The following is a 23,208-nucleotide window of genomic DNA, read 5'->3' as shown; positions in this document are numbered from 1 at the left end:
TGGAGAACAGTTTTGGGATCGCGGAACTCTTAATATCAACAAGCAGCAGCGTCAGATCGCGTTGCTCCCCAGACGTCACCCAACATTAATTCCTCCTTTAACTCATAAACCCGTCGCCCATCCACACCACGCCTACACAGGACACGGGAATGCAAGAGGGGCACGAAAAGCTCACGCCGTAAACTCAAAGCATCGTGAGACACGGGACTGCAAGAGAGACATGAGATGTGCTCTGGAGCCGCCAACAGCCGCAAACTATCCCGAAACTCGGGGCGGAAGAGCTACCGGAACAAGGGGCGGTCCCACGGCAATGACGCGACACTCAACTGGTAAGCACACGCAAGGAGTTGTTTTCATGCCATTTTTATATCGTCCCCTCCTGTTCGTGATTGGACTCACACTACCCCAAGCACATTTGGACTTAATTACGAGCCACAATACATCCCAATACAGTCGGTTGGCATGTACTTTAGGGCTTGGTGGAGTTCTTGTTCTTGTGGGTTTCGTATTTAGGAGAAGTATGTGTTAACAGTCTGGTAGTGTTTTTATTATTATTATTATTATTATTATTATTGCATTTATCTTTGAAAATACTTATTTTTGTAATGCATCTATTTTTAGAGGTTCTAGACAAGACAACCTAGTGAGAAGGCAGTCACGTGCTCAGATTAGAGGAGGATTTTATTAAAGAAGAAACTATACTTTTAGCAATTTAAATCTCATTTTGATTAGTTTGTGCTGTCAAACTAGGCAGGATGTTCTTTTTTGTAAAAGCACGTGAGGTGGAACGAGCGTCAGCTTCTAGGAATGAAGCGAACTCTGGCAGGGATGCTGGAAGTATGGCTTTGAGACGCAGCGTCTCGTTCCCTTCGGGGAACCATGGTTACATACGTAACCTGGGACGTTCCCCTTCAGGAATTCGGGCTGCGTCCGAAAACGCTACGGGAACGAGAATGCCCACGCCGCCAGACTTGCAAGTCCTTGCCTAGTGTGTATACAAGGAGCAGAGCTAAGGCAAGAGAAAGAAGAGCCGTGAGTGTCTTGCAGATGTAAACCATAAAATCTGATGAATGTGAGGGGTGTGGACCATCCAGCTGCGTTGCAGATATCCTGTATAGACACACCTGACAAGAAGGCCTTGGAGGCTGTCATACTTCGGTTCAAGTGAGCCTTGACTCCCAATGGTGAGGGGAGATCATAGGACTCAAGGTTTTAGGATAGCATCCTGATCAACCACTTAGCATAAGCTTCTTCTGGCCGGAGGCCTCAGCCTCAGTGCACCGTAGAGGAAACATGTAACCAGAGGGTGTCTGCCCACTGAATGGCCACCAAGAGGGGTGTGGTAGGCTGTAATGGCCGCCACGTAGACCCTCAGGGTTGAGTGGGTCAACCCTGCAGAGAGAAGGGCCTGCAGGAACTCCAGAACTGTCCCAACTGGCCAAATAACTGGGTTGAGCTGGCAGTCTTCGTATCAGGAGGTGAAAGGTTTCCACCTCAAGGTGTACAGTTTTCTCATGGAGGGAGTTGGATTGGAGGATGATCTCAGCAACCTCAGTTGAGAGACCAAAAGCTACGAGATGTGCCCCCTCAGGGGCCACTCCCATGACGTCCATAGCTCCTGGGAGCAGAGCGATCGGGGAAAAAGTGTACAGACGAAGCCTCTGCCAAGTCTGCACCATGGCATCCAGCCCCAGTGGAGCCGGACGTGTCAGAGAAAACCAAAGGGGACAGTGTGATGTCATCTGAGTCGCAAACAGATCCACCTGACTAAATATTCTCCAAATCTGCTTCACCACCTCCGGGTGAAGCTTCCATTCTGTCTGAGACAGAAACACAGAGTTGGGGTGGTGTTAGCGCAGTGGACAAGACGCATGCCTGTGGTGTGAGAGACCCGGGTTTGAATCCACTGTGAAACGCCAGTGTGTCCCTGAGCAAGACACTTAACCTCTAGTTGCTCCAGAGGCGTGCAACCTCTGACATATATAACAATTGTAAGCTGCTTTGGATAAAAGCGTCAGCTAAATGAATAAATGTAAATGTAACACAATTTCAATTCTCTGTATGTATGTGCTGTACATCTGGAAGAATTGAGAAAATAAAGCAGACTTTGACTTTGACTAATATTGGCCATATTATAGTTCTAAAACTTAATGTGGGCTGGTGGTAGGTTTAGGTGACAACCACCAGAAAGGAAAGGGATCAGACATTTATCTGGTTGAAATATGGCTACTTAACAATAAGGGAATTAGGCACACATTATTATTTGTATAAATTTATGATAAATACAAAACACAAGGATGCCGGTAGCCATATCACCCTGGAGCCCAAGACCGGTTTCCCACTGAAGCTAAGCAGGGCTGAGCCTGGTCAGTACATGGATGGGAGACCTCCTGAGAAAACTAGGTTGCTGAAGGAAGAGGTGCTAGTGAGGCCAGCAGGGGGTGCTCACCCTGTGGTCTGTGTGGGTCCTAGCGCCCCAGTGTAGTGATGGGGACACTATACTGTCAACAAGCACCGTCCTTCGGATGAGACGTTAAACCGAGGTCCTGACTCTCTGTGGTCATTAAAAATCCCAGGAAGTCTTTCGAAAAGAGTAGAGGTGTGACCTCGGCATCCTGGCTAAATTCGCCCATTGGCCTCTGACCATCATGGCCTACTAACAATCCCCATATCTGCTGATTGGCTTCATCACTCTGTTTTCTCTCGACCAGTAAGCTGGTGTGTGGTGGGCGTTCTGGCGCACTATGGCTGCCGTCGCATCATCCAGGTGGATGCTGCACACTGGTGGTGGATGAGGAGATACCCCCTGACAATGTAAGCGCTTTGAGTGCCTAGAAAAGCGCTATATAAATGTAATGAATTATTATTATTTTAATTTAGAATTCAGAAACAGGACCGATTATAGTTTCTGACGGTGAATAATGAAATTTTCCCCATAGCCTTAAAGGGGTCATATGATGCGATTTCAAATTTTCTTTCTCTTTGAAGTGTTACAAGCTCTTGGTGCTTAAAGAAGTTCTGTAAAGTTGCACAGACTAAAGTCTCAAAAACAATGAGATATTCTTTATCAAAGTTAAGCCTCTGCAACACCCCCCTAAAATGGCTCATTCAAACACGCCCCCACATGTCTACGTCACAATGTGGAAATATTTGTGTAATACCACCCAAATGTTCACACAGAGAAAGAGGGCGTGGTTTCAGTAACTGCAGTTAGTATTGAAGCAGCCATGTCAGGGAGATGCTGTGTGTATCTAGGCGAAAACAAAAGCACTTTATTTGGCCCTCTGAAAGTAGATACATTTAGGAATTAAGTTTACTGACAACAGAACAACAACACATTTTATGAAAAGGGGTATTACATTTCCAACGAGTACTTGCGATGTTCAGCCAATCACAATGCACTGGGTCAGCTGGCCAATCAGAGCAGAGTAGGCTTTTTGCATTTTCTTTTTCTATTTCAAAATTATACTTGAGTATGTTACATTGTGCAAGCTATTGATGTTAAGATTTGTTTAATTTATTTGTTTGGAATGTTTTCTTCCACTAAATAATGAACTAAGAACAACTTCACAATGACCGATGCACACTCTTTCTCCTCCTTCTCCCTACTCTCAGAGATGGACGTTTCCAAACTTCTCCTGTCCAATCATCCTACTACTTGTCCACTTGATCCGATCCTCACTCACCTTCTTCAAGCAATCTCTTCTTCAGTCATACCTTCACTTACTCACATTATCAACTCCTCTCTTCACTCTGGAACATTTCCCTCAGCATTCAAGCAGGCTCGAGTAAGCCCACTGCTCAAGAAACCATCTCTAAATCCAGCACTGAAAACTACAGACTGGTATCCCTTCTTCCATTCATTGCAAAGACACTTGAGTGAGCTGTGTTCAACCAGCTTTCTATGTTCCTTGTACAGAACAACCTCAGGAACAGCAACCAATCTGGCTTCAAAAGTGGCCACTCAACTGAGACTGCTCTGCTCTCAGTTACTGAAGCCCTGCGACTAGCAAGAGCAGCTTCAAAATCCTCAGTACTCATCTTACTGGACCTGTCTGCTGCTTTTGACACTGTTAATCACCAGATTCTCCTGTCCACCCTCAGAAAGATGGGCATCTCTGGAACCGCTACCTCTCTGACAGATCCTTCAGTGTGTCTTGGAGGGGTGATGTTTCTAAGTCACAACACCTTGCTACTGGGGTTCCTCAAGGCTCAGTACTTGGACCACTTCTCTTCTCCATCTACTTGACGTCATTAGGATCTGTCATTCAGAAGCATGGCTTTTCTTATCACTGCTACGCTGATGACACCCAACTCTACTTATCATTCCAAGCAGATAACCCGACGGTAGCTGCTCGCATTTCAGCCTGTCTGAGTGACATTTCTAGCTGGATGAATGACCATCACCTTCAGCTTAACCTTACAAAGACAGAACTCCTGGTGATTGCAGCTAACCCATTGCTTCATCACAACTTCTCTATACAGCTGGGCTCATCAACCATTACTCCTTCAAGGACAGTCAGAAACCTAGGAGTTGTGATGGATCATCAGTTAAGCTTCACAGACCACATTGCTACAACGACCCGGTCCTGCAGGTTTGCCTTATACAACATTAGGAAGATTAGGCCCTTCCTGTCAGAGCAAGCCACCCAACTTCATGTCCAAGCTCTTGTTCTCTCCAGACTTGACTATTGTATTGCTCTCCTGGCGGGCCTTCCTGCATGTACTGTCAAGCCTCTGCAATTAATACAGAATGCAGCAGCAAGGGTTGTCTTCAATGAGCCAAAAAAAGCTCACGTTACTCCTCTCCTCATCAGGTTACACTGGCTACCAGTAGCAACTCGCATCAAATTCAAGGTACTGATGCTTGCCTACAAGACGACCACTGGCACGGCACCAATATACCTAAACTCACTGGTTAAATCCAGTGTTGGGGAAAGTTACTTTTAAAAGTAATGCCTTACAATATTGCGTTACTCCCTAAAAAAGTAACTAAATACGTTACTTAGTTACTTTTTATGGAAAGTAATGTGTTACATTACTTTTGCGTTACTTTCACGTTACTTTTTAAATATGAGCAAGGCTCGATTGTTTTTAATATAAGAAGTTCTATTTATAGCAAATGTAAAAGCCCTTTCACACCAAAAAGTGTAATGAATAAACCTCATGCTGAAGGAAAAGTAAATTCACGTCTGTACAGTAGAACACAGGAGAAGAAGGTTCAACAATTTCAACAAAAAAAACAATGAAGCACAATTGTTAGTGTATCTAAAGTCATTTTTAAATTATTAGTATGGTTGAACTGGATCATTAAAGGTCAGCAGCAAAGACACTGTTAATAAAATGGGAATAGATACATTTGTGTTATTTAATATATTTAGTTATTGCAGGTTTGCGTCATATTCTGAGTTTGCATTTCACTGTTTTGATTAATTTTGATGAATACTAAATCTGTTTTGTTTTGTTTTTTTGTGAGTGGGATGAATTAATGCACATTCACATTTAGTCTAGAACTACAGTAACATCATGTTCACACAGTGCACACAACGCCTCCATACTTCCGATTTCTCCCAATATGGGAACAGGAGGCTTGTCAGTCAAAAAATGGGAATACAAAGTAACTGGCATTACTTTTTTGAAAAAGTAACTCAGATATTTTCTTGTAAATTAAAAAGTAATGCGTTACTTTACTAGTTACTTGAAAAAAGTAATCTGATTACGTAACTCGCGTTACTTGTTATGCATTACCCCCAACACTTGTTAAATCGTATGTGCCCTCCAGAAGTTTGCGCTCTGCAAGTGAACGACGCCTTGTGGTGCCATCCCAAAGAAGTTCAAAATCACTCTCACGGACCTTTTCCTGGACTGTGCCCAGCTGGTGGAATGACCTCCCTATCTCAATTCGTACGGCTGAGCCTTAATCATTTTCAAGAAACATCTAAAGACTCATCTTTTTCAACACAACTTAACCAACTAATACTAGCACTTTTCCTTTTCTTGTCTTTTCATTTAAAAAAAAAAAAACCTGGCTATGCGTTCTATACTAGACTAACTGAGACTTGTCATGGCACTTGTATACTGTTATTGTTCTCTTGTTGACCTGACTGCTTCTATTGTTCTCATTTGTAAGTCGGTTTGGATAAAAGCGTCTGCTAAATGATTAAATGAAAATGTAAATGTAAGAATATTTCCTCACCTTATAACCTGCAACATTTACTGCCCAAACCCTAAATAAATAACTTATTTCAGTAATTTCCCAATGGATACAATTCTCTTGCAGTATAGTTTAGAGATTATAGATTTTCTCTTAGAGTTGCCCCCCCCACCCTGCATATGCTTACACAATATGCCTCCAGAGTGTGGACTGGTAGACTTTATTTATAATTATATGTGGGAGGGATAAGATTCAGTCTAGACTTAGGCTCCGCCTCCAACAGAGTGGCTATCTGAAACACTCATGTTGGTTTCTAGTGTTTGTTTGCCTGTCCTGAGTTTCTCAGGCAGGCCATTATTAAATGTAATGTATATTAGAGAAATAGGCATCACAACAGTCATGTTAGTTAAAGTTGTTAAAAATTCATCCTTATATCTGTGTATGAATATCATTTGTTTAGGCTCCAAAATACACTAATAAGAGATTTGGTATCTCTTGGGACCATTAAATGTATTATCTGCATCAAAGATATATTCAATATATGCATCAACTTGTATTTGTGTTTAGTCTGCAGTGTTGAAATAGATTTGCATGTGTGAGTGAATGTGTGAGTTTTTATTTGCATGTATGTGTGCAGAAGTGCATCTGTGCTTAAATGTGTGTGTGTATAAGGTGTTGTGCAGACCTGTTATTTTAAGTGGTTTCTCTGTACCACTCCTTTCTTCTTGTTACCACCATCCTCGCTTACATTACCCATGACCACTCATATCTACCGACTTATACCATCCTCAGTGGGTTTCTCAATAAACAACTCACTTGACGCAACATATTTTAATATTTCCACAGGATGTATAGTTATTTTTGTCACTGTTAAAATAAGTGATCAAATGCATGTTCTTTTATGGAATACTCAAAAAGGTAATCTCTAGGAAGCACTAAATCAAGTATAGTTTTATGCTTATAAGTTAATTTGAGATTAAAGTAAAATTGCAGTTGCAACACAATAAATATTGCATTTAAAAATAAACATGTTGTATTGTTCTTTGAATGGAATACCTGGTCTGTGTTGGTTTTTGTGTGGAAGTGTATCAATCTGATCAATTCTAAAACGCTGTGCAAAAGATAAAGTCAAGCTTAAGGGTTTTTTTTATTATATGTTGTTGATAATCAGGAAGACAGCTCGTGAGACCTTATATCTCTCAGGGATAAAACCACAATGATGCACAATAAGTTTCCAAACCATGCCCACTATGTGCAGAGACAAGTACTGCTGCTCAATATGATGATTCAAAACCATGGCCATGCAGACCACACTAGTTGTCACATATGGAATTTGTTACAAAATTAAACTTTCTGTAACTTTTTTTTCTAGCAGTGGTATGGTATGATGATTTTAAATAGCTAGTTGAGTCTAGTCAAGTTGTCACATTTGTATTATTCATGTCACTATAAATGAAATTAAATCACACAAGTTATGAATTTGGCTCAAAAGCTAACAGACTGTTAATAACGGTAGTTTCCATTGTGAGAAAAATACCTAATGTAGTATAACAACTATGTCCAGCTACCGCGTGAAGTCACAAAAGTCAACACGTGTTCACTGTACTGTGGATTTGACTTCTAACACCTGTGTAAATATTCAATAGCTTTTATATGGCCAAGGCTGTACATTCAACCTGAAATAAACGGAACTCTTCAATATTCTTCATCTATCTGTTGGTGAAGGCTAATGTGTTATTTCTCTGACCGGGAAAAATCAGATTTTCATTTGGATTCAGATAAATAGCACAATTTCATTTGGCTTCGAGGTAGATAGCTATATAAGTTTTACAAATGTCTGTTTGCAACATTATTACTGTTTTTTTTTAACGACGGCTCTTTATTATGCTACCGTCTACAAAGGTTTATCTATCCCAAGTACATGTGTTGATCTTTCTCGTTTGAAACTGCACTGCTGTAACACGTTGATTCTTATCTTGAACGTGACTACGCCTGCCAGGCAATAATTGAGGATGAAAGGGCATTTGTTCAGGTTTCCTTTGTGGGTAAACATTAATTCTCTTTAGGCCTAATCCCCACCCTAAGGTGATAAATCAGCCAAGGCTTATATAATGTGCCTCATCGCCTCGCCCTCCTGCAGTCAGAGTTTTTCTACTCGATTATGTGACAGCCTCTCAGACCATATCCAGCTCCAGACAGCTTCATCGTCATGTTGTTCAGTCAGTGGGCTCTTCTTTTGACCGTGTGTATGCCTCAGCCACAGCGGGTTTCTTCTTTTAACCTGGACACGCAGAACGTGATGAAGAAGAGTGGCGAAGCTGACACTTTGTTTGGGTTTGCTATGGCCATGCATCATCAGCTCAAGCCTTCAGAGGAGCGCGTGTGAGAAACCTGTTGTTGTTGTTTATTTTTTTATTTTTAAGTTATAAATGTTTAAGACCGATACAAACTGTTGTGCACCTGTAGCAATACTGCATTAAGATTTTCTATTAAATATCTAACAGTTCAAACCTTAACACTGTATAATAACATAATTTAATCATTAATAATAACATAACTTATTAATATTGTTAAAATATGAAATTATGATCTGCTACACAAATAATGAAATGATAATGAAAGGACATCACTTGCATCTTCAGATTGCTGATTGGAGCCCCTCGTGCTAAAGCATTGCCTGGTCAAAATGCCAATATATCTGGAGGTCTGTACAGATGTAAATTCACACAATCTAATGATTGTGAACGCATTCAAGTTGATATAAAAGGTTGGTTGTGCTTTACTTATTATTAATTTAGTGCATATTTCTAATTTTCTAACAGTCAGTTAAAAGTGCTGCATATGGTAATAAGTAAATTCTTTATTTTTTAATAATGCAAGAAGTTTAAGTATCTTAAAGAGCTTATTCTAATCCTAAAGAACGTTCCACAAACAATCCTGGAAAAGATTATAGAGAAAAACAATGGCTGGGCGTCCGTGTCCGAAGTCAGGGACCAGGAGGCAAAGTAGTGGTAAAGAAATGTCTTGAGTTGTTCATTTTAGCTGGTTCTAATTCATTGTGAAAACACTATAAATTTCTATATTTTTGTACATGTGATAGCTTAATGTTTTCCTGACATTATGTGTAAAGTTGGTGTTCTGTTTTATCTAGACTTGTGCCCACAGGTACCAGGATTGGAGTTTTGAAAACCAGCGTTTATTGGGCAGATGTTTTGTCCTGGAACAGGACCTTACCTTGATGACGGATGGAGAGTCCACAAGAACAATTTGTAGGAATCGGGAACCAGATAAGCACAAGTTTGGCTACTGTCAACAAGGCGTCTCTGTAGCATTTTCCAAAGACAACAGATATCTTGTCTACGGAGCTCCAGGAGCATATGACTGGAAAGGTACTGCAAAACTTTATAGGAAGGAGGTATTTTATTGACAATGGAAAACTTATATTTATTTGTAATTTCTTCAGAACTCATTGTACATTTTTAAGAATGAAATATTGAGTATTACAGTCTATCATTTATAATCTCTGTTCCACACTTAAGGCATTGTGCACATGGAGCCTGTTGATGACTTCTCTATAGAGACCTATGAAACAGGAGATCATAATCAGCGTGAACCCAAGCTTATTCCTGTGGACATCAGCAGCTTTTTAGGTGATTAGGGTCAGCCTCTTGTGTACCAGAGGCCAACCTAAAGTACAACTGTCTTGAATGCAGATCTATTTAAAATAGTATATTACTGTAAAGATAGATGCTTCATGTTGTGTGATGCAGTAGTTAGAAATGCTTCAGCAAATATACAATTATGAGGACTTAGGTGTACAATGGAAACACACTGTAACTTTTAGAAGTTCCAAAAAAATACATTTATTAAAACTAAGCAGCAAAAAATTACTCATTTTGAATGTATTAATGTGTGTAAGTGGACCCTAGGGAAAAATTCAATGATACTTTTAAATCTAATATAATCTATTTATCAACAGATTTTCTTTTGTTCTCTGTCAGGATTTGTTGTCGATACTGGGATGAACCTAACGAAGAAAGGAGAGCTGAATGTCGTGGCTGGGGCTCCGCGCTCAAACCACAGCGGGGAGGTTTTGCTGCTGAGAATGGAAGAAAAGGCAGAAATAAGGAACTTGAAAGCGGCGTACATCCTTCAAGGCCCAGGTTTGGCCTCCTCCTTCGGATATGACCTCACTGTTCTTGACATAAACTCAGATGGGTGAGTCTTCACTTAACCAATTACAAAAATGACTGAACAGAATGTAATTGTGAAATTTTGTGAAATTGTGAAGCTTGATTATGTATCAGGGAATTAATGTCTTCGATGCTTCAGGTGGGATGATCTTGTTGTGGGTGCACCGGAGTTCTCCAACATAAGCATGGAGGAAGATGTAGGAGGGGCTGTGTATGTTTACATCAACCAAGCCAAAGGGCAACGCTGGAACCAAATCAAACCAGTATGTCTGTATGGGAAAAGGGACTCCATGTTTGGACTAGCAGTAGCACATATTGGGGATATCAATCAAGATGGATACCAAGGTTGAATAAAAGGTTATTTTTTACCTCAGTCTGGAGCGACAGCCTTGTAGTGCATCTTACAGATGATCTTTTCTAATGAACAGATTTTGCAGTGAGTGCTCCTAATGAGGATGCAGGGAGGGGTCGAGTGTACATATATCATGGTTCAGATGCAGGGTTTCATAAAAAACCAGAGGTTTGTAAAAGGAATCACAATTATAAACTTTTTTTTGTTTGTTTTTCATTACATTCTGAGGCCATTTATTTTTTAAATTTATATATTATATATTATATTATTAATCCCAGTATGAATCTTTATGGAGATCTTATATGCCCTTTGGCATTTGAAACTCATTTCAAAGCGACTCTGTTGAAACAGTCTCTGTTTATAGGTTTTAGATGCTGGACACCCTGGTATCAAATCATTTGGCTATTCTTTGGCTGGAAACATGGATATAGATGATAACGGCTATCCAGACCTTGCTGTGGGTTCACTTTCAGATACTGTGCAAGTTTACAGGTTAGATGCTTCCTACTTTCATAACATCATAGATTAAATGTTGATCAGGTGTTTTGCAATCATATCATTCATATGAAGAGATAGGTTAACCATGTAACCAGACACACCCCACATTATAAAAATACTTGAATTAAATGTTTGTTTGTTTTTTGTAGGATCTGAACATTTCAGAATACTGAATTATTTCTATTTTAATATAATTTTTTTTAAGGTCTAAACCAGTGGTAAACCTAGAAAAGACCTTAACATTAACACCAAATGCTATTGATTTCAAGGCCCAGGACTGCAAGAGATCTTCATGGTGAGATAACAGCAAAATCTATCTATCTAAATTATTTTGTTTTTCATTTTTTTCTTTTATGCTTAATGCATTTTGAAAATCTTTTAGCTATATTACAGCTCAGTCCTGCTTCACTTACACAGCCCCGACAACTACATACAATCACAAACTGAGTGAGTCTGTTTTTTGTTCCTCATTCCACATGCTTAAATATCACAACAATAATGAATGTCCCAGAGCAATCTTTATGAGTCATTCCAGATGGGTGTGTTTGGTAAGTGATAATATAACTTGGCAAATACCTTCTTGTAAGACCAATGTTTTGGAACTTCGTGGCATTTGAATCATTTCTGATAACCCTAACCCTTTCTTCAGGGATCAAGTACACACTAAAGGCTGATACGGTGCGGATAGAGAGGGGTCTACCTTCACGAGTGGTCTTTGTGAATTCTGAGGCTGCACAGGGAGACCAGGAACTGTCTGTCCAGGGCAAACGAGAGTGTATCCAGACCAAGCTTAGGCTGCTGGTACTATCAACTCACACTCCGATTTGCTGCTTTTAAGAATTACAAGTGAGAATTCATGATGCAAAAAATTTCATTGTATTTTAGGGAGATATACAGGACAAGCTGACCATCATTTCCATCAGTCTGTCTGTTTCTTTGCCGTCCAACAATCCGAAACAGACATTCAGAAACCTCCCTAGCTTAGAGCCAGTTCTGAACGCTCTGCAAGAAAATGCAACCAAAGCAGAAGTAAGTTGTAAAAATCAACCATTTCCCTTGCTGTATTGCTTTAATATTTAACAGTCTCAAACATGGCTTGCTTTGTCTCCCAGGTCACTTTTATAAATGCCGGCTGTGGAAGTGACAACATCTGTAAAAGTAACCTGCAGCTCCAGTATAGCTTCTGCACCAAAGACCAACAGGAAGACAAATGTGACCCTCTAGCCATGTAAAACCATTATCTATGTGGCTTGTGCAAGATTTAGGACTTAAACTATATACTGAGGTTTTTCTACAGCTCAAAGAGCACTTTGATATTTGGAATGAAGATTGAATAAAGCTAGGGTTTTGTAGCTGTGTCTGCAAAACAAGTACTGACAAATCTGGGCCTTTGAGTTTTAATATCTCGGGGGCAGTAATCAAGTAATGATCGTATTGTGTGGGAATTACGCAATACAGTTTGCACATTAGGCCATCTTGTGATATAGGCTTTAAAAGAAAAAAACTTCCTTGGCATTCCTGAATTGGGGCGTATCTTTGTGTGTTGAAGGGAAAATTATATTCCTGTAATTTCTCCTGGTGATGAGAACATTGCCCTGGAGGTCACTGTAACCAACAAAGGTGGAGATGATGCACACCAGAGTCAACTTTCTGTGACGTTTCCAGAATTTCTGCGCCTCTCATCAGTCGAACTGAAGAAGAGTAGTGTGAGTGTCCCATTTTACTGAAATCCAAAGAAATCTAAGCTTTTTCACTTTCATTTCTGTGTAATTCTTGACAGGTTTGCATCAGAAAGTCTGATTATGTTTTGCTTTTTGCCATAATACAGGCACATTTGTATCAGGCTTTATTGCATCTGTATAGAAGGACTGTCATATTCAGGCCTAGACATGTACGCTAACTAAAATAGAATGACGGATTTAAAGAGGAGTATCAAGTTGTTCCTAACAACTGTGTAAAGTATTCCCTACTGTCCTCAATGAAACTCTATGAACTAAAGACAGGTTCAGAATCAGATAACTACTAACTAGTGGTGCATGCTAAATCAATAAACTTTGCCCACACACCTTGCAGACTTCTCCAACAATATTTTTATAAATTTGTTGATTTTACTCGATAATGACTGAGCAAAGTTTTTTGTGCACACAGTTTCCGATTTTGCATATACGTGGTGTTTTCAAATACCTTTTGTTTTTATCACGGTGCAGGAAACACAGGTGCAGTGTAACCCCAATGAAAATAAAACACAGGCCAACTGTCAGCTTGGAAATCCCTTTAAAAGAGATTCAGAGGTATGAAGAATTATTAAATTTTACTCACACATCAATCCTATTTTCAATCTAGAATCAAATTTGTCAGCCTCCTAATTCAGGTTCTTTTCAACATTTCCAGGTCTCATTCTTCCTGATACTTGCCATAGAAAGGCTTTCCTTGAGAGTAACAAGCACAAATGTGACTATGTCCCTTAAAACGTAAGACAATTCTAGCTGTAATGATATCTTACCTCTAGTTTAACACTTAATCAACATAATGCATTTATAGAAGTCGTATAAAGGTTGATAGCATAAATAACAGTTTACAAAGCAAATGTGTTTCGAAGTTTAAATGTTTGATTTTTTCTCTTTTCCTTTTTTTTATTTTTTTTTTGGCAATAGGATCAGCATTCAAGATATTCCAGTAGTCATTGCAGAAGTAAAAATTGCCTTTGAACTGCATCTGAAAATCGTTGGGTAAGTCTTGTTAATAGTTAAACAAAAAGTATAAATTTATTTTTTTAAAGAAATTATCTATTTACCAAGGAGAAAAAAATAGTCAAAGTAGCATTATATAATGCTACAAAACATTTATATTGCAAATAACTGCTGTTTTCTTGAACTTTCTGTTCATCAACCATGAATATTGTTTTCAATATGAATTATAAGAAATGTTTAAAATATAAAAATTTATCATTCATGTGAATTCCGCATTTTTTATTTGAAAGTTCTTGTTCTTGATTTAAATTATTTTAAATATTACTGTTCTCTTAAAAAGAGAATGCTTGTTTTTTTCTGATGTATTTTGTTCTGTATTTGTAATTGTGTAGTCTTGCTAAACCTTCCCAATTATTCTTTGGAGGAGAAGTAAAAGATGAGAAAGCAATGAAATCAGAAGATGATATTGGCTCTTCGGTCCAATATGAGTTCTGGGTTGGTGTTTCAGTCTCCTTAAAGCTACAGTAATTAATTACTATGCTTTATTATTCATTACAATTAACAAGACATACCAAATAAATGATTATAATAATATATTGCCGATAGTAGCAAGTGTATTAGCATATTTATGCCTCAAAATAAATCAGCAGCTTTTCACAGAGAGAGGTAGTGCATCTCTGTCTGTGAATGTACAGTATTTGTCAGTTGTCAGTATATTTTATTTGCATAGAGAGTCCAGTACAATTGAAGCCTGTTGATTTTGTGCGAATGTTCTTCTGTGTCAGATCAGTAACCTTGGTCGGCCTCTTAAGTCCTTCGGTTCTGTTGTGCTGAACATTCAGTGGCCAAAAACAACAAAGGATGGAAAACGGCTCCTGTACCTTGTGCAGATCAAGGATCAAGGAAAAAATATTATTCACTGCACACCAGCAGAGGTCATCAACCCACTCCGATTTATCAAGGTGGTTCCTTCATGGGATATAAAGTTAAATAATGATCATTTAACTTCAGCTGTCACTGGTTCTACTTTGCAGCTCTCTGTATATGATCTATGATAAATGATAAATATGATCTATGATAAAAGACTCAGACACAGTGTGACTTCTGGCATTGTTGGAGAGGTCACTAATGTTTCCTATGTTCACTCTTTAGGCGTCATCCAGAGGACGGCGTGAAGTAGAGCGTGAACCAGGCCTGAAGGCTCTTGTTTCCGCATCAGATTTTATCCCCTTTTTGGGCAACAAAAGAATGTATCAAATCCTGGTAATTTCACAGAACAAACGATTTTATACAATTTCATTGACCAGTACTTTATTTTCTTTTCACTACTATCAGTAGTTACACTAGTGTATATCAAATGTTTTAAGGTGCTTAAGTTTGTCATTCTTGCAAATGTTTTTTCTACCTTTCATGTTGCTACCCAGACATGTGCTGATGACTTGAGATGTGTGGATATAAAGTGCCCTCTTGAGGCACTGGACAGCACTACTGTCGTTGTTCTTCATGCACGCTTATGGAACAATACTTTTCTTGAGGTACACTTGCTGCACTTTTCTCTGCACTATAAGACTTAATGAATTGAGTTAATTTCACTAAAATATTAATGAAAATTCATTAAAGTTAGTAGAAATTTCCAACCAACTGATTATATTAAGCAAAATTCATACTGATGGGGTTACTAGAAGTTTTGATATTTTCAATTTAAAGACTTTAGTTACTGTCATTTAGTCTACACGGCCAAAATATATATTTTTTTACCTGTGTTGATTAATGCAGCAAAAGTCCTCATCATTTAAAGGTTATGGTAGCAATATGCAGTGTTATTGAAAGTTAACTGTAAGAGATTTATTGAAAGATAACTGTAAGAGATTTGTTTGAATTGATTTTGTTAAAGTAAAAATATTTTTTACTCAAGTCAGTATAGAGAGAAATAACTATGAAAATTTAATGTATTTGTAAATAACTTTAATTGGTCTGTCAATATATATATATGTATGTATTTTTTTTTTTTTTTTGCATTAAAGGAATAGTTAACCTAAAAAAAGAAAATTCGTTCAACATTTACATGACAGATAATTTTTTTTTATTTTTTTTTATAGGAGTATAGTTCATTGAACTACTTGGATATTGTACTGGATGCATTTTTGACCCTTAATGGGACTCAGGAGAATATTAGGATGCAGCAATCTGATACTAAAGTTAAGGTTAGCTCACATTTAAACCATTTTTTATTAGATATATTAGTAGTATAGTGATAAAGAGTGCAATGTATAGATGAAATAAACTGAAATGATGTTTCTGTGACTAATATAGGTGAAGCTAACTGTTTTTCGTGAAATAAAGCCTGCTTTGTTCAGTCGAGTCCCATGGTGGGTCATTTTTTTCAGCATAATGACTGCACTGCTGTTACTGGCTCTGTTCCTTTACCTGTTATGGAAGGTAATGTGACCCTCATCATCTCCTAAACTAATTTTAATATTTGATCTAGAAGAAAGATAAGAGCTAGATAGTTGCATGTGTTGCTGTGAATTTTGGCTGAATTTCTTTTTTTGTTGTTGTTGTTGTTTTGTTTTTTGCTCCTCAGTTTGAATGCTTGAATTGTGGAATTTGTGCAAAAGAAAAGAACGTATAACAAGAATTGGGGCAGGAACATGACAACCAAACAGAGCTGAGTCTCCTCAGGAAGATGGACAAAACTGTTTTCTGATTTTGTGGAGATTTTATTTTTTCCTGCACAGGTCAAAAAAAACTTTCTTTCTTTTTTTTTACACATTGTTTATGTTGTCTTAAATTAAAAATTTAAGAATGAATAACTCAATTATCTACAAACAAAAAGTTCTAAACAGCATGTTGTAATCACTAAGGAAAAAGGATGCTACTCTGTGCATATAACATTTTACTAACATTGCTGGTCATCTTATAATGTTAATCATAAATTATAAATCATAAGTTTTTAACGCAGTGAAAGAACACTACTTTTATACAGTAATGTGCATTGTCTGTAATATTGTTGGAGGTACAGTAAAATACCCTTTTGTGATGTGATGGATTTGACTGTGATGACTCAATTGTCATGGAGAGGGAGGTGGAGGTGTGCGCAGGAACATCATGAGGGCAGGTGTAAAGATGAGGATGGTGCCGAGCACAGAGACGGTGAGGAATGCCCAGAGAAAAATCCTGTCCAACACCTGAGCCACAAACTTCCAGTCTTGTACTACCTGGAAGAGGCAAAGAATGTTCATTATCATCATAACTATCATGACCTGCATCTTCATAAATTAAATAATGGTCAAAACTAAACAGTCATTAGTGCTTAAAAAAAAACTTTTTATTTCTGTATGATTATGTTTTGCTTTTCACCATAATACAGGTACATTTGTATTATGCTCTGTTGCACTTGTACACAAAAAAAGGGATAGTTCACAAAAAAAATTAAAAAAAATCAGTCCATGATTTAAATAAATAATGTAAATAAAGGCCTTCTGAAATGAATCGATGCATTAGTGTAAGAAAAATATAGATTTTTACTAATTTATAAACTGTATCTCCAGCTTTCGGTCACTTAAGCAGGCATGTTCACGACAAGGCGTTCGAGCGTATGACGTAGGTGTAGAGGAAGGCAGAACATAAGCTCAGGGGAGAAAAGTGTAGTCTCGCAATAACCAAGTTTTATTTACAGCACAAGGAAACCACGTGAACTACATCTGCAGTTTGTGCCACCGGCACTGCAGCCTCCTTTATCTCGCAAAGTGTAAGATTACATCTTACACTTAAACGCCTTGTCAACGCAGCTGCTTGAGCGACCAGAAGCTGGAGATTACAGTTAATAAATATTTTTAAATCAATATTTTTCTTACACTAATGCATCGTTTCACTTCAGAAGGCCTTTTTTAACACCCCGGAGCCATGTGAAGTATTTTCATGATGGATGGATGCAATTTTTAGGCTTCTAAAACGGGCACCATTCACTGCCATACAGCTTGGAAGAGCCAGGACAATTTAAAATATAACTGCAATTGTGTTCGTCTTAAAGAGGAATGTCAGCTACGCCTAGGATACCCTGAGCGAGAGTAAATCATGGACTAGTTTTCATTTTTGGATGAACTATCGCTTTAAGAGAATTTTTAAGTTGTTCCATACAACTATGTAAATACTGTGTAAAGTATTCCTTACTTTGGAAATACTGTGGAAAATGTCACAAATTAATGCATATTTTCTGAATAAAAAACATTTTCATTCAAACTTAATGACTTTCAATTTTAGTTTATATCTGAAAATAGTTCTATTTTTATTTATATATGCAGTTATTCATTAGGAACTTTACCTTTATCTTAGGACTTCTTAAAGCTCATACCTCTCTAATAAAATGTTCCTTCTTAATGTGACGTGAGATGTAGCGAACTGAGTTGGTGGCCTGCTCCAGCAGATTAATCAGAGCTTGACCTTCTCCTTCAGGGCCAGGTGGCCCTTTCTTGTTCCTGGGCTTGAGGTCAGGGCTCTGAGGCTCCATATCTGGGTAATGATAGCGGTCTGTGTTTCCCCTCATGCAGAGCAAATGAGGCAGCCGCTGGAGAAACAGAGAACGCACCCATGGAGACATAGGATGGTAATTAGCTGAAGAGCGGTGGTGTACGTTGATCACAAAAACTGTTACGATGATGGAAAGAGTGACAAAGATCATGATAAAAAGCAAGTACTCTCCAATCAGTGGGATAACCTTGGAGGAAGAAGGGATGATCTCCTCGATGACGAGAAGGAAGACAGTGAGGGACACCAGGACGGAGGTGGAGAGAGAGACTTTTTCTCCTTCATCAGAGGGAAGATAGAAGACCAGCACTGTTAGGAAGGACAAGCCCAGGCAGGGAATAATGAGAAAGAGTGTGTAGAAGAGAGGAAGGCGTTTTAGGATGAATGAGTATGTAATGTAGGGGTAGGAGAGGTGGCCATCTCGTCGACTGCCTCTGACCCCAGTGGCGCTAAGAATCTCCCACTCTCCATTATCAAAGAAGTCCCGTCGGTCCACCTGCTGGTTGATGAGCACTAGCTCAACCATGTTTCCATCATATGTCCAAGAGCCAAACTTCATAGAGCAGTTCTGCCGATCGAAAGGAAAGAAGGTCACATCCATGGTGCAGGCGGACTTGTAGCTGGCAGGAGGTGTCCAAGTGATCATGCCATTGTACCGCACAATGGCTTTGGTCATAAGGGAGCCTTCAAAACGTCCATCTGCACTAAAAAGATCACAGGATTACATATATTTAATAATATTTCAAAATGAAAAATTATTGTTATATCTGATTTTGCCACACAAACTTACTTCTCATATAAAACAATGTCTGGGAGCCAGATGCTCTCTGAAGGGACTCTGATAGAGGTGATACCACCATAATTCACAGGGTTCCAGCGCAGTTTATAATCCAGCCATTCCTACAAACCCAGATTATAATTTTTTATTGATTTGGACAACAATGTTTGATTTCTTCAGTTTTTGTATACAATTATACTTCAGTTGAGTTTTTGTTGTTAAAAAAAAAGTCTAAATAATTTTTATATTTTTTTTTTTCAGTTCATTTTTAGCTATTTTAATACATTTTGTTAAACTAAATGAAAATGAGAAATGTTGCCCTTGTAAATATCTTAAATAAAATAAATAGGAAAAAAAAGTTAGTAAAATAAGTGTATAGGTAGTAAGCAAGAAAATATGTAAATAAAGTAAGTTACCTTTTTTTAGTTAAACTGAATTTAAAGTAAGAGGTTTGTTTATTTGGTTTTTATGGTTTTGGTCTACTTTTAAAAATAGCCCTGCTGCATTAATGCATTTATCATGTGCATTTTCTATTATTTTCCTCCATGCACAATTTTAAACGGTTAAAAAAAACTGAAAAACAATAAAATAGAATCAATTATTATTATTATTATTATTATTATTAAACAATAAATTTAGATGTTACCACATACAGCCCATTCTTAATTTCCCAGATGAAGCATTTTTACAGTGATATTTGTGGTTAAATACCTGCCACAGCCATACATTCGTGGTCATGAGTTGGTTTTTCTCATCCTAAATTTATAAAAAGAGAACAAAGAAAGATAATATCATAAACGACTAAAATTTATGTGTGTGAGAGAGATTCAATATATGTCTTAACTAATAATTATGAGTTAATTCTAGTGGTTGGATTCTGACAAACAAACAAATAAATAACCACATTAGGAAAAGCCTGGTCATGCGTATTTTATTTTTCTTGAGATGATGAGATATTTGAGAAAGAGCAGTGCTGAGAGGCGTGACTCAGGCTGCATAATAATAGCTGTCCTTACTTATTTTCCATAACCCTCAAAATTATTGGCTATATCTTTTGATAAATGTCCAGAATAACCACTTTTAAAGCTATCTAATACTGTGAATTATGCTTGGGCACCTGTGCCTTTAGGCAGGTTTTAAATCAATAATATCAAACAACAGTAAGTTGACATCATCATTTTTTTATTTTATTACTCATTGAGGGTCAAATCAGCTTGGATCACTACTGTGCTGAATGTTAGTGTGTCCAATGCTTGAGCACATGAGATGAAATTAATACCTGCAGCATTTGCTGAGCAAATACAATTTCATCAAAATATGCTGAATTCCTATCAATTCAGTTTGCATAAGTAATCACAGAAAGAAATGGTACACCAAGGAATTTTTAGGTTGCACATGGTTAAAGATGCTACAGCTCACAGGATCTCTGCTCTGTTAATAATTCAGCCTCCCATCATATGAGTCTTCTGAACAACAAAATCCTTTCAGATAAAGAGCCAGGCAAAATAAACCAGGAGAATAGTGAAAAAGACGGAGTAAAGCAATATTTTCTATATATAGATTCAGATGCCCCTAATATATGCCTAATATGAAGAGATATAATGGCTTCAAAAGCCAATGGCATTCAAAACCATGGACAGCTACATATGTTATGTTTCAGCACCATGGACAGAGACGAACCCACGGCCATTAAAGTTGGGCTTCCAAATTAGATTTAAAAAGGACTAATCTTCATGTCCGTCTTACCACATCCACTAGCTGAGATATCTTCAAGCCAAAGCGGACCTTCACAGAGTGGTTTGCATGCTGAACAGGCCTGACCCAGCGCTGGTACCCCTGAAACAAATCCCTGAGCAGCACATCTTCTCTTTCTGCCAGAGATACAAACTCTCTAACTGCTAAAACACACACATCATTATTATCATCTTCTTAAATTCTTGATGTTATTTCTTATAGCTTACAACAATTGCTTAAACTACCATTCTCAATTGTGTAGGTATTAAGTTACCTTTTATTAATTAAATGCTAAATACCTGTGTTATAAAAGTGAATCATATGGATAGAGTACACTAATGACATACAAACAAGGACAAACAGAAACCAGACACTTCATAGACATAGCAGTCAGCAGAAATCTCACTGCGTCCTTCGCTAATTGTTTACTGACCTCAACTGAGGATAAGTACATTCAGCAACGCATAGCGAACAAATTTGGTGGAGAAATCTATGTAAATAATAATTAAATAAATAAATAATATATCGATCAGTGATAAGACTTCATAAAATTTGTAAACATATTGCAGACACAACGATCCAATAAACTTTGATTAACGACTCATTAAAAATGTTTGGTACCCAAGGGGATAAATCATTTAAATCACATAAATTACTTTGACTTCAATTTATTTCAGATAATAAGATAACCAACATTTCCAATGCTTTAGTCAAATGCATTATAGTCTATGACTCAAAAACGTAAAAGTTTGTAACATAAATATTATTACGGAAGAGATAATGATTGGTTTGCACTTACCAGGCATGGTTGCGATGATGCTGGTAAACAGAGTAAAAAAAACGATGACTGCCAGCGTCATTTTCAGACAAAGTATTTGAAATGGACCTGGCACTACGTAAAATGAGTTTAAACACAACTGCTCTTTAAAAAACAACTTTTCGTGACAAGCGATAAAAGTTTGTTGATATTTTGCAGGGAATACGTTGTTAAAAGCAGAGGATGAGAGTAGATCTCTCCCAGAGAGAATCCACCCAGGCGCGCGCTCAGGTCCCACAGCATAGCAGACGCGAAGCGCATGCGTGCCAGTTTAAAGGGGCAGATGAACATATCGCTTCACCAAAAGACCATAGTGCAATTCTAACTGTTACTGGCCATGGTAACCAACAGCACAATTATTCACAGTTCCGAGTGAAGAATTAGCTCAGTTGGAAAATAAGACATAATTTTCCGTCGGGTCTTATTCACCAACTGAACTAATTATTCACTCAGAACTATACATATATTGTTTTGTCTACTTAACACAATTTAATTTGCCGTAAGAAAAGTAAAGTGTGCTGTGGCTGATTTTATCCAAAAATAATTATTTTTATGTTTTTCTTCAGCTTCAGACAGTTTTGTGTCCTTGGGTTTTGATTAAACATTTGATACAATGCACTTATTGTGTACATACGTTTTTACATTGTATTTATATTTTTTAAAAAAACCTGTTTGTAATTACATCTGTAATTAATTTCTGTAATTACATTTATAATTACACTGTTGAGCCATCACTTACTTAACCATCACCTTAATCCACCCTTAAACTTACCCATACCACCAAACCTGTCCCTTACCAGTACCCAAACCTCAATAGCAGCAAAAGTGTTTTGCAATACAATATGAACACAATGTGCATTGTACTTATTTTCTGATGTAAGTACATGATAGTTAAAGCCACTTAATATAAAATGGGACCAAACATTTGAATTTTTTTCATATTAAGGTGATATTCAACTTGGTTTTGCGGTGCACTGGTCTAGAGTGTTTGTTTACAACCACACGCACATATTAAAATAAAACCTCAGTGGCACTGTCTCTTGTGTAAACACTCACACTGAGTCCAAGCAGCAGCTTAGGCAAACATATCTCTTCAGCATTCATGGCTACCGTCTGAGCTTAGATGATTTTCTGCTCCAGTTGGAACCAGCTGTGGCCTCCGTGAGGGTCTGTGTCGCTTTTCTCTCATGCTTATTTCATTCTCTATCATTGAAATATGGCAATAAACTTCACTGGATAACACAAAAACATGGTCCAAATGTTCTAATACACATCAGTCAAAATGAATAATGCATGGACAGAATCAGAAAAAATGCATATAAATAGTAAAAAGTAGTGAAGTCACTGGGATTTTCAAATTTGGCATTATGATTTAATGGTTACTGACTCACATTCTGTCCTGATTAGCTTCCTTCATCCACAGTGCATTTGCATATCTGCACGTATCTGCACATAGACTGCTGTC

At 37.8% G+C, this 23,208-nt stretch overlaps 2 protein-coding genes across 4 annotated transcripts; one reads left to right on the top strand and one right to left on the bottom strand.

The window, feature by feature from the left end:
• The first annotated feature begins 8,306 nt into the window (after window positions 1–8,306).
• itga6l (integrin, alpha 6, like) lies at window positions 8,307–16,635 on the top strand. The gene is made up of 24 exons (XM_059521705.1): window positions 8,307–8,536; window positions 8,797–8,921; window positions 9,074–9,165; window positions 9,306–9,543; window positions 9,694–9,804; window positions 10,156–10,372; window positions 10,487–10,692; window positions 10,776–10,867; window positions 11,064–11,191; window positions 11,403–11,492; window positions 11,580–11,644; window positions 11,847–11,998; window positions 12,083–12,226; window positions 12,310–12,425; window positions 12,747–12,903; window positions 13,405–13,488; window positions 13,589–13,668; window positions 13,852–13,926; window positions 14,280–14,382; window positions 14,673–14,849; window positions 15,040–15,422; window positions 15,987–16,091; window positions 16,201–16,326; window positions 16,472–16,635. The coding sequence occupies exons 1-21, from the start codon at window positions 8,364–8,366 to the stop codon at window positions 15,223–15,225; spliced, it is 2,811 nt and encodes a 936-aa protein (XP_059377688.1). The 5' UTR covers window positions 8,307–8,363; the 3' UTR covers window positions 15,226–15,422; window positions 15,987–16,091; window positions 16,201–16,326; window positions 16,472–16,635.
• A 41-nt stretch (window positions 16,636–16,676) lies between these two features.
• Window positions 16,677–22,106, bottom strand: LOC132113741 (neuronal acetylcholine receptor subunit non-alpha-2-like). Of its 3 annotated transcripts, XM_059521708.1 has the most exons (7): window positions 21,726–22,106; window positions 20,939–21,090; window positions 19,904–19,948; window positions 19,205–19,314; window positions 18,605–19,118; window positions 18,242–18,454; window positions 16,677–17,105 (listed from the first exon to the last, which is right to left on the bottom strand). In XM_059521708.1, exons 1-7 carry the CDS (start codon window positions 21,784–21,786, stop codon window positions 16,959–16,961), a joined length of 1,242 nt encoding a protein of 413 aa, XP_059377691.1. In that variant the 5' UTR covers window positions 21,787–22,106; the 3' UTR covers window positions 16,677–16,958. The 3 variants fall into 3 exon arrangements, with proteins under 3 accessions (XP_059377691.1, XP_059377690.1, XP_059377689.1); XM_059521707.1 differs by having other exon boundaries at window positions 18,242–19,118; window positions 20,939–21,087; window positions 21,726–22,105; XM_059521706.1 differs by having other exon boundaries at window positions 18,242–19,118; window positions 21,726–22,103.
• Between the last annotated feature and the right edge of the window lie 1,102 nt (window positions 22,107–23,208).

This window comes from Carassius carassius, chromosome 33, assembly GCF_963082965.1.
Source record: "Carassius carassius chromosome 33, fCarCar2.1, whole genome shotgun sequence".
NCBI lineage: Eukaryota > Metazoa > Chordata > Actinopteri > Cypriniformes > Cyprinidae > Carassius > Carassius carassius.
The sequence above is the reverse complement of the archived record's forward strand: the minus strand, read 5'-3'. Positions and strand labels throughout refer to the sequence as shown.